The sequence below is a fragment of the Triturus cristatus genome, chromosome 8 (genome assembly GCF_964204655.1).
Source record: "Triturus cristatus chromosome 8, aTriCri1.1, whole genome shotgun sequence".
In the NCBI taxonomy this organism is placed as follows: domain Eukaryota; kingdom Metazoa; phylum Chordata; class Amphibia; order Caudata; family Salamandridae; genus Triturus; species Triturus cristatus.
In genome coordinates, this window is record NC_140591.1 from 154,371,001 (window position 1) to 154,383,004 (window position 12,004).

A 12,004-nucleotide genomic window follows, 5' to 3' on the forward strand; every position below is an offset into this window, starting at 1 on the left:
TATGACATTTAGCATGCGCTAAAGGAGTGCTTATATGGATACGACTTGAGGTCCCCTTCTGCCCTCATATATAGGGGATTCATCAGGAGGGCCGATTGCTCTACTGTCAGGGCAGCTGGGTGGGAAGGACGGGGCATTTCTCAACATATATGTACCAAATGTGGATCAATGAACCTTTCTAGACACACTGACCCTACTGCTGGCTAAACTTTCCAACTATCCATCACTGGTGGGAGGGCTTTCACTGTGCAGCCGACATATTTGTGGATAGATCATATATCCTTCTGCTGAACGCCCTTACACACAAAACTGGCAAGGGTTTTAGCAGCTGGGCGCAACACTGAGGCTTAGGGAACACATGGTGACTCCTACACCCTATAAAGTTGAAACTCATATAACTTGGGGATACACTCACTATATGGGCACTTAGATAAGATTCTATGCGTCGCTCCCTTACAGAACAAGGCCATATCAGCGGAATACCTGTCCAGAACTCATTCTGTCCGCAACCCACTGTGGTAACATTTGCTTGGGACGTGACTAGGCTATGGATCCCAACATGTAAACTTAACCCATTGTTGTTGGAGGACTCCGTTTTCCGCAATAGGCCGGCAGACACTAGAGATCCCTACTTTGGAGAGATTGGGGGAACTGCCTTCTCCCGACTGTTAGAATGGGACACCTCTAAAATGGTATTACGGGGCAATGCGTTGCAACGACGATGGGGTCCGAGAACAATTGCGTGCAGACATCCAGTTACAAGAAGGCCTCTTTCAGCGTCTGAAAAGGGAGTCATTACTAGCACTGATTGAGCGACTGAGGGGATATGATTACCGATCCTACATCACCAGGACTCACAACCAGCATGATGAGTCCGGCCACTCACTAGCCTAGCTCATTATCTCAGAAAAGAGGAGGTCGTAAATACTGAGCATTAGAATGGAACAGGAGGAAGTGGTTTACTCGCAAGCAGAGATTAATTAAGTGTTCTTAGAACACTATAAATCATTATATGAACCGGGCATAAAGTGTAGAGCACAGCTGCTCCACGATTAAATCTTCCAGCCACACATGGAAGGCCTTTAAGTGCAGGAGGTAGAGCAATTGGGAGAAGTTATCTACAAGGCGATTAAGGCCATGGCATGGGGAAAGGTACCAGGTGCAGATGGTCCCAATTGAATTAAATGCAACCTACTTCGATCACTTGGTCCCTAGGCTCACAACATTTGATACAGCTAGAGAGGCCAGAGTACTTCCTGGCAGGATGCAGGAATCTCCGATTACAGCACTACCAAAACCGGGGTGTGACGCAGAGAGGTCTGAATCGTACTGACCCATCTTTTTATTAAATGTAGACTACAAAATTCTTAACCAGATACTGGCGGATAGGTTGCTACTCCATATCCAGGTTCTTGTCCAGCCAGACCATGCACGGGTTATTCCCACGGGCAATACCTTCAAAAATACCCGGCGACTTATACAGGTGCTGGACCGCCCTGCAGAGTTTTCTCCAACAGCTATGGCTCAGGACTTGACACTGAGAACGCTTTCAACTCCCTAATCTGGGATTTTCATTATGTAGCAATGACAGGTATGGGACTGGGCAGTAGATTCATTGGCTGGACCAAACTACTTTACACAAACCCAGCAGCCCAAGTAAAGACCGGTGCAGTCATCTCAGATAGTTATAGGGTGGGTAGGCTAACCTGACAAAGGTGTCCACTATTCCCATGCTGCTTGCCTTGGCCCTAGAGCAACTTGCCAACGTGATCTGCCAAGGAACACAATATCAAGGTCTCTGCATTAATAGGACGATGCTTTATTTCTCACTATATGCGGATGACATGGTACTCTATACTCGGGGTACTATGGCAGATATCCATGGAGCATTTGGTGCATTAGTGCAATATTGTGCACTATCTTGCTTAAAAGTCAGTTGGCAAAATCAAGTGCATTCTTGTTGGTACCTACTAAGGAGGGGACTTTCCCAGCAACAATGGAAGACAAGCTATGTTGGACACCCACTATGATCAAATATCTTGGGTCCACATATGCCACATGGTGGAGCAACTTCTTAAAGACAATATACGGGTGGCAGTGGAAGCACTGTGCCCAGCCATCAGGTTTTTGTTAAAGCTCCCAATTTTGGTCATGGGAAGTATAGCCCGGACCAAGACGCTATTCTCATTAGATTGCTGTATTACTTTACGGCTCTTCCCGTGCCGATCCCTAAGGCGGTGATCTGAGATAGCGATGTTTTAGTACTGCAGTTAGTATGGGGGAAAAGCATAGCACTGGAGAAGCTATGACTCTCTGCGACGCAGGGGGGCCTAGTGGTCCCATCCTACATACATGGAGGTGTAGCTGCAGTGAGGAGCGCACTGATGGGAGAATTGTTGAGATAGTTGAGGAGATCGAAAGGGAGAAGGTCCTGGCTGATCCCTGAGGGACAATTTCATGCCCCTATTACTGGCCCCAACGGGTCCACCTCATGAGCGGACGGAAGTTATCCTGCTCTTCGATATGCCTGGCAACATGCACTTCAGCGTACAAAAACATGTGTTCCCTATACGAGGGAGCTCTCACTGCTCACCCTTCCCCGTAGGACAATTCGAGGGAGCAGACGTACTAGCCTGCGCTTGATCTCACGAGGGTGGGTGATTTATATATAAGCAACATGACAGCACATTTTGACCAGCTGCAGGACCGATATGGGATTCCTGCACTGCACTTTCAATTTCATGGTGCGCCGGTGCTGGGGATCCTGCAGTGGTGGCCGAAGGTCCAGCCAGGTGTGAAGTGATTTGTGAAATCTCAGGGTGGCACCATGCAACCTCGCTGCTATATAGGCCACTTCTAGGGCAAGCAAAAACAGATCTCCAGCCATTGCAGAACAAATGGGAGATGGACTTAGGACTTCCCAAAGGTGAAGCAGATTGGGCCAATGTGCGATTTAAACTCATTCAATATTACTTTCTCCATAGCACGTACGACACGCCCAGAAGGGTGAATCTGATATCCTTAGATGTGAATGAACGCTGCATTTCTCCATATGGGTTATGAGTGCCCGATCCCCACCCCCTACTGGAACAAAGTGATGGAAGCGCTATTGATGGCCATAGAATGCCCGCTGCCTGCATCACCTGAGACCTGCTTCCTGGGTCTCTTTCCTCGCCCGAAAACAGGTGCAGTCACTACCAGGTGTGCAGATATGGCCTTAATCCTTGCTAAACGCCAGTAGTCAATGGCTTGGAAGCCCCCAGAGGGACCCAGGATTAGGAGTTGGGTCACAGAACTCCAAAAGGGGGCTAGCTGTGAGAATGCAGCACTGAAAAGGGAAGCAGATAGAGGGTATTGACTAGGGAACTGGTCAGAATCCTGGACACACGTGCTGGATGATCTGCCAGAAATAAGGAAGGATGGATAGCTACTGAGATGGGATGCAGAACAGTCGGATGCCCCCTGAAACTCTTCTCCCATGTGATAATACCTAGTTATAGCCTGCACCACTCATGTTATAACACACCAAGCGAGGGGAAACTTGCCCCTAGAAAACTGAGCAGGATAAAACATCTAACTCCTCACAAGACCTATACCTCACTGTAACTGTGGCTTTATCCCTAGTTCCACCTTCACTCTCACAGGGCTGGTTTCATAGTTTAAAATGTCGTTATCTTGTTGTTAGTTTGACTGCATGATAACTTGCTTTTTCATAGTTACCTCGACTACCTACAGCTCAGGTAAGGGTCTAAGGGCCATATGTAGGAAGCCAAATTGTGATCGCAAATGCTGAAATTCGCAGAATTTCAGCATTTGCGATCGCAATTTGGGCAATGTGCTATGTAGCAAACAACAATCCACACGCAAAATACGGAATCGCAAAATTTGCGATTCCTTATTTTGCAAATGCATTTAAGGAATCCCAAATTGCGACTCCTTAAATGCAATGTAGGAAGCACCCAAGTTGTGCGATTTTGGCTTAAGGAATCGCAAATTACCACCAACTTCAGGTTGGTGGTAATTTGCGATTTCTTAGAAAAATGCACTTTTTTGCATTTTTCAAAGTGCCATGGGGCGCACATACATGCCCTTAGCGCAAGTATGGGCACCACAAGTGCACACATGTTTATTTCAGGGGTGCAAAAGGGTGTCCTATTGACACCCTTGCAACCTTGAAATTGCATTCTCAATTTGCGATTCTCTAATTGAGAATCGCAAATTGAGAATGTCTTCCCATTCATTCCTATGGGCATTCTAGCCCATAGGAATGAATGGCAAGGTATTCCTTATTTGCGAATCTCAATTTGCGATTCGCAAATAAGGAATATGTGGGATTCGCAAAATATTTTGCTACATTGCGTTTTGCGATTCTCTAATTGCGATTCCCTAAGAATCGCAATTTGAGAATCGCAAAACACGTTCTACCTACATATGGCCCTAAATGCCGTCGCAAATGCAAACGGTATGAGAACCTAAAGTGCTTGATTGAGCCTATAACTCAAACCTGGCTGATGCGGTGAAATGTAAAGCACCTGCAATGATATTCGATGTATTTGTAATGCAAAGATCCAATAAAATAAATTTGCGAGTGAAGAATATTGGTTAGGTGACCGGTTCACACTAGACTGAATTCTAGTTTCTACAACGTTTCCTCTCCCAGACTCTCCCTGACTTCTTCCCATTTTGCGTTATGATTTAATTCTGATTAGACTGCTTACTTACACTCCCAGCCCAAGCAAAATTGCAACACCCACGTCTTGACGGCAGACCTGGGACATTTCACGCAGAGATTTCGGCTCCTGAGAGCCACCAACATCTCTGGGTGAAATTCAGGGGAAAAGAGAAATTACTGGTGGAATCTGACCGAGAATCTGACAAAAAACTAAATATTCTTTATATCATTTTTCCCTTCTTATTCATTTCAAACATGGTGAAAAACATGCATTCAAAACCTCTTCACTAGGGAACAATGCAGACACTTGTCTTAGGGCCTCATCCCGACTTTGGCAGTCCTCCAGCAGTGCCGCCACCACGCCTTCCACTGGAGGAACGCCAAAACTGTGGTGCGCCCGCCAGATTAGGATTTAAATCCTGGTCTGGCGGGCTGTGCTGTGGCGGTCTGACGGCGACTGTCTGTTAGGCTCATGAGGAGCCTAACTGGCAGACCGCTGCTATCAGAGCACCAACAGCACATCCCTGAATGGTGTGGCATGCACCATGCCATGCATGCCACTCTGTTCAGGAAAGGGGAGGCAATTCCAATGGGGGCACAGGACCAGAGATGGCAAGGGGCCCTGTTTGGGCCCCCTGAGTTACCTCTCCACCACCCTTTTCATGTCAGGCTCACCGCCCTGAAAAGGGCAGTGGAGAAGCCATTCGGAATATGCTTGTGGTGCCGCTGCGGCACTGCCAACATACTCCTGTCTCTGACCACTGCACGAACGCCGCAGGATCTTCGATCCCTGGTGGTTGCAGTGGTCCTGTGGTGGTCTGACCGCCACACTCAGAATACTGCAGGCGGGCCCACAGTGTGGTGGTGGTCGGATGTTCTGTGGACCGCCATACTCATAATAGGGCCCTTAGTGTATTCTGTGCACATTCAGTGCCCTACTTGTGGAGGGCCAGCGCACACAGAGATGATCTTCCATAGGTGGATGTATTACCTGATTGCATGGTGGGCTGGAAGCACCAGATCACGTCAGCAACGCTGGAGTCGAAGCAGCATCCTTTGACCCTGCAGTCCTGGGTGCTGATGCCGGGATAGCCGCAGTTTACTCTTGTGTGTGGATCCTGAGCCTGGCACTCAAATTCTGACAATAAAAATAAAACATACATTACATCACCTTGCATCAAGCACTTTCTTATTCCAATCTGATTTTATGTGTATGTTCTATGTATCAATGTGTCATATCAATCTTTGAAACAAGACTTTATCCTTTGGGCAGAATATAGATAGGGAGCAGCAGAGTATTATGTCTTAATTTCTGAGGAATTTAATTTCAACCCCATGTTTTGTTATGAAGCCACGCCCATAAATAATGTGGTATATAACTTGATTGCATTTCATATTTATCTAATAAAGAGATGTGCAGAGGATTATTCAAGATGAAGCCGTAGTGTTCATACAGCTGATATCAGCACTTCTTGGGGAGGATAACTGCTCAGGAGCGGTGCACCCGACACTTCAGTGGCACCTGAGAGTAAATCAACGAGGAAGCTGCCTGAGGATGAAGGAGGCTCTAATCCTTATAGCACGTGGCGTCTTGCTGGGCATAGAGACAAAGCTCCTCTCTCCTATGAGGTTTAGCTTGGAGAGAGAAGCATTTTGCGAGGATGGGACTACTTGTCAGTGCCCTGGCAAGGAGCCATGTGTTGTTTCAAATTATTCTCAGTCCGAGGAAAAACTCTTCATACTTGGGCACATTCATGCAGCTGTCCTCAACACTGGAAGAAATGAACCAGGAAGAATGTATTATAAGGGGAACAGCATGGAACAATCCAAGTGCTTCCATTTACAATCCCCACCTCCCAGTTCATTTCTTCTTTGAGTGGAGAGGGGTGGATGGTGAAGTGGAAGTCATAGGATTTGAACTGCTTCTCCCAAAACTTCTCCTACACATCTCCCTCCCTTCCCTACCTCCAAAAGAGGGATTGGGCTGGTGGGCATAGCTATAGAGGAGCAGCGGGGAAAGATAGCCCTTGACCCTTCTCACGGTCGCATCAATCAACGTGATCTTGGGCTAGGGAATGCCCGCAGGTCCTGCCGATACACTTCTGATGGCACCAGTGCTATCACACACGATGTAGCAGTCCAGAAGTGAGCGCTGTGCTGCTTCATTCGCGAGCTGGCCTGTGTGCAGAAATGATTGGGAACTGACAAACCTCCTCCAACCACCCCAGCATCAAAAGAATGTTCTTCTCCTTATGCAGACAAGAAAAACAAAAAATGCTGCCCACCTGGCCTGGGGAGGCATACTTATATCTAGAAGGACGTCATGTGACATGAATGCATCACCAGAGCAGCAGATAATTGAAATGAAGGGATAAGTGATTTGGGCACTCGCAGTTAACAAACTGTGGGTGATGTAGTTGCATCAAAACACCCCAGGGCCACTTGGCGTGACTCCTTACCTTGGAGCTGGAGAGGGTTGAAGCACCAGATGCTGTCAGGATCACTGGAATCAAAGCAGCAGCCTTTGCTTATGCACTCCTCTTCGCTGATGCCTGAGTAGCCACAGTTGTCTCTTAATTTTGGTTCAATCCCACACCGATCTGTTGAAGACCAAGTAGATATTTTAATCAGCAAATTTAATTTTGTTAAGTTCTGATGGTTGTTTTCAGGTATGCGAAGTCTCACATGGACGTTCCTGTAATGCCAGAATGGGTGAGGGCTTAGATTTTGGGTTAGCATTCCCCTGTATAGTGGTTCTCATTACTTATGTACTTCTACGACACAAAGGTAACTTACACGTTTGAGTAATTTTCACTTATGAGTAAGTTTAGTAATTTTTGGCTATTCACAAAATCTGAGTGTCAATTTACTCCAAAAGTGTAACTTATACTCTGATTTTGTGAATAGCAACAAAATTGTATACTTACTCAAAAGTGTACAGCCCCTGGTCCCTCAATTTTGTGGAGAGATGTACGTTACCCTTTTGGAGCAAATTTATACTCAGATTTTGCGAAGAGCCAAAAAGTAGTAAACTTATTGAAAAGTACAATCTTTCTTAAAAGTGTAAATTACCTTTGTGAATCAGGCCTGATGTGCCTGATTCACAGAGGTAACTTAGACTTGTGACTACTTTTTCACTTTTGAATAAGTTTCCTGCTATTTTATATTCATGAAATCCGACTTTAAGCAACAAATAAAATATAAATAGTAAGTCCAGCACTACACATGGCCGACCACTTGTCTTACAACAGCAGCCCATAGAAAATAATGGAGCTATCTACACCATAGTATATATTGCTAAATTAAACTATATAAATTAATTAAAGATATAAATAAATATAATTTAATGTTACAAATATCTAGCAATAGTATAAATGTATTGTGTGATCATAAAAATATTGTAAACTATTTTGAATTTAAAAAAGAATGTAACGTATTAAAATAATTACAATGATTTTAAATACTTTTATACATCACTTTTAATCATTATTAATGCACAATCAAAAAAATGTTTTTGCTTTATGTAAGAATTTATTATTTTATTTAAACTTTAGAAACACAATTTTAATTTCATTATATATATTTACATTAATTCAAGTTTGGATTCAAAATGAATGTAATATTGCTGCCTCATTTTGTTTACTTTGCTCTACATTTGGAGTAAATATATAAAATGAATTTACATTAATATTTAACATAACATATTTTCATTATTTATTTTCTAGTTAAACATTTTTATTTTTTTATATACTCTACTATGCAAAGATCCCCGACCCGACAGTGGATACTTCATTTGGTAAAGCATAGGAAAAATTTACAAATGTTTTTAACTCGAAAATAAATATTTTACATATTAATGTACATGAAAGCCTTTCTGTTTGGGCCATGCGACCTAGGATGAACCAAGGGTTCATTACAGATGCAATTTTACCTTTGCGGTCCAGCTTGCTTGGGTCTTGTGAGAGAGTTCAGACACAGCTCTCACGTTGGCCCCCCTCCTTTAGCCTAATTTTACCTGGAGTAAGATCAACTCCTTATTGTTTATTCCAAGGAGTGAGTATAAGGAGTTCTTTGATTATTTCAAAAAAGAATCTGAGGGAGTATGTGTAGAAATCCCTGAAAACGATGAATGTGCGCGCAGTACAGAAGTAGGTTACTTCATAGTGGAAAGTTCATGGCATATGCTGAGTTGATAGGTGCAAACACAATTTTTTTAAATTTCATTTTCCCCAACAAGGATAATACTTTTCCCATTAAAAAACGATTTCCTTTCCCTCCTAGAAAGGCAAGTGTTCCTACATTCTACAGGAGAAGTCTAAGTACGTGTACAGGAAAGAAAACTACCTGCAATGTGGAATATGCTGTGATTGGCTGGAGAGTCAACACCTTCCAGTAGTTTTGAGTACTGAGGAAAACAGTGTTTTAAGCTTTGCTACTGGGGTTGCCTGCCTGCCAATTCAATATAGTAGTACAAATACCTCAAAAATCTCCTTGTTTTCAAGGAAACTTAGAATTTATGGGGACTGTGCCCATTTTTCCTTAATCGGCCAGTGCCTGCTTTTAAGGCATGGGCAAAGCCGGCAATCGCCCAGGGCCCCCATCTTCCAAGGGCTCCCTAAGAAGGTTATTTCTCTCTCCATTAGAACTCCATCTCTTCGGTTTCTCTAGCACAGCATCCCTCACTCCCCCTTCCTTCCTTTGACTCTCACTCTGCCTCTCTACTCAGTGTCATCCTAGAGGTTTTTGGGTCACTGGACAGGATAGTTTTCAAATATTTTTGTGTGATTCTGTTTCTGAAATGTTAACATATATTCAGTAATATGTGGCCTGACGTGGACTTAAAATACCGGAAAATGGACAATAATTGTCAAAGTTGTTCAAAATATGTCTTGCTCAGACACTCAAAATCTTTACCATAACACTGTTATCGAAAGTACGTTCTTTTTACATTTGCACTGAAATATCATTGTGTTGTCCTGTTTGCTTAATTATGCGAATCACAGCATGTTGCCATTAGATTGACTCTGCCCTGGCAACGTCTTTAAACTAAGTATCATTGCGGGTGTAAAAATGGTAGAAACACACCTTTTTTTGATGCTCCTGAATTTTGCTTCTGCATTGGAAAATGGAAGCCTTCAATAATAGAATCAATAAAAGACATGGCTATTCTCATCTGCTGTAGTAAGATGGAATTTCTCCTTAAAGTTGGCTCATGTATTTACATTGAAAAACGAAGGTGTGCTGTAAAATGTAGAGACTTACAGAGATCTGGTTGGGCGCTTCCAGTTGCACGGGCTGTTCCTATGGCCAGGGCGAGAGCTGCTAAGAACATCTTGGCTGCCATTGCTACTTTCGGAGTCTGCCCACAGCAATGGATGCTTGGCTGAGTCCCGACGCCATTTTATACTCTCAATCATGTGTGTGGTTCAATTAGTCTAGATAACCTTTTTCGGGTAATGTGTGTGTTTTGAGTGACTGGCCTTTGATTATCAGTAGCTTACGCAGACATAATTACGTGGCAACTAATCTATCCCATGGGTCGCCTTTATCTGCCACGGGGTCAGTCAGCAGCCGCACTTGTTATCTTGGGCAGTTTCCAAAACGCTCAAAGGGGCAACATGCCATCGCTGCTGCCTAGTAATCAGTAATTCCTTTTACGGTTTTACTGCATTGGTTGCACACAATGTTAGAATAAAAGTGCTTAAAACTACGAGCAGAAAACATTTCCACAGAAAAAGACATGAAAACGGTCCCACAAAAACGGACAATGGACATCATACAAGTTCTGCCAGCAAGATCTACTGAGGACATTGGGTGTTTAAATATCGATAAATAGTTGAAGAGTAACATTAAGACTGAACGGCCAATCAATCTTGCGATTATTGGAATGTTATTTTATTTTGGCACTTTATTAGTCTTTCACTGAGAATGTTAGATAGCCTGTCCAGAGGGGCAATGTAGGATTGATCTGACCCCACAAAAGCACCCTTTCCAGCTTCTAGGGATATGGACTGTTCCACAGGTAAGTCAGAGGAGAGCACTATTCCTCTGGTTCTTTTTAGGTTTAGCATTATTAATGTCACCTAGCAGTACACAATCCTGAATGTTTAAGGGCAAATGGCGCTGCAAGTGGAATTAATTGTCTTGCAATTAGTAGAGCTGCCTGTTTCATGCTTTAGTAGAGGAATGTAGCTTCTTTTCAACATTCTACAAACAGCACCTGCTGTTATCAATGATTTGGAACTGCTATTTTTTGTGTTTATAGTAAATAAACGCACTTGCCTGCTGACGTGTATGGTGCGGTACAAAAGGGGGTGGTGATGGACGGAGCATCAGAACCAATCAAACACTCACACCCAGTCAACAGATCTGGGTATCCATCACCGTTCTTTAGCCCACTCTGCCACCCCAGTTCAGACATGGCCATATGCAAATCAGTCTGGCCCTGTGCCTCATGGGAACAGTCCAGCCCGAACTGCCAAGCCATGTCTTCCCTGGACCGGGAACAAGCTTCCTAGGACCGGTTTCTGGCATTTCAGCCGTCTTCAGCCAGGTTTGCTTGAATCCAGTGGCAAAGTGAGCAAGGGACTCACGTCTGAGCATACCCTGCCAACTTATGGCGAACAAAGCGGTACAAAAGGGGGTGGTGATGGACGGAGCATCAGAACCAATCAAACACTCACACCCAGTCAACAGATCTGGGTTTGATCCATCACCGTTCTTTAGCCCACTCTGCCACCCCAGTTCAGACATGGCCATATGCAAATCAGTCTGACCCTGTGCCTCATGGGAACAGTCCAGCCCGAACTGCCAAGCCATGTATTCCCTGGACCGGGAACAAGCTTCCTAGGACCGGTTTCTGGCATTTCAGCCGTCTTCAGCCAGGCTTGCTTGAATCCAGTGACAAAGTGAGCAAGGGACTCACGTCTGAGCATACCCTGCCAACTTATGGCGAACAAAGCGGTACAAAAGGGGGTGGTGATGGACGGAGCATCAGAACCTATCAAACACTCACACCCAGTCAACAGATCTGGGTTTGATCCATCACCGTTCTTTAGCCCACTCTGCCACCCCAGTTCAGACATGGCCATATGCAAATCAGTCTGACCCTGTGCCTCATGGGAACAGTCCAGCCCGAACTGCCAAGCCATGTCTTCCCTGGACCGGGAACAAGCTTCCTAGGACCGGTTTCTGGCATTTCAGCCGTCTTCAGCCAGGTTTGCTTGAATCCAGTGGCAAAGTGAGCAAGGGACTCACGTCTGAGCATACCCTGCCAACTTATGGCGAACAAGGCGGTACAAAAGGGGGTGGTGATGGACGGAGCATCAGAAC

At 44.6% G+C, this 12,004-nt stretch overlaps 1 protein-coding gene across 1 annotated transcript in view; it reads right to left on the reverse strand.

Moving 5' to 3' along the window:
• The window catches only part of LOC146801733 (uncharacterized), a 35,968-nt gene extending 25,932 nt beyond the window's left edge, over window positions 1-10,036 (reverse strand). Inside the window, exons 1-3 of the mRNA XM_085621198.1 lie at window positions 9,935-10,036; window positions 7,132-7,272; window positions 5,664-5,810 (exon numbers count right to left, since the gene is read on the reverse strand). Coding sequence (XP_085477324.1) covers window positions 5,664-5,810; window positions 7,132-7,272; window positions 9,935-10,016 — 370 coding nt within the window. The 5' untranslated portion in view covers window positions 10,017-10,036. The remainder of the gene's footprint in view (window positions 1-5,663; window positions 5,811-7,131; window positions 7,273-9,934) is intronic.
• Between the last annotated feature and the right edge of the window lie 1,968 nt (window positions 10,037-12,004).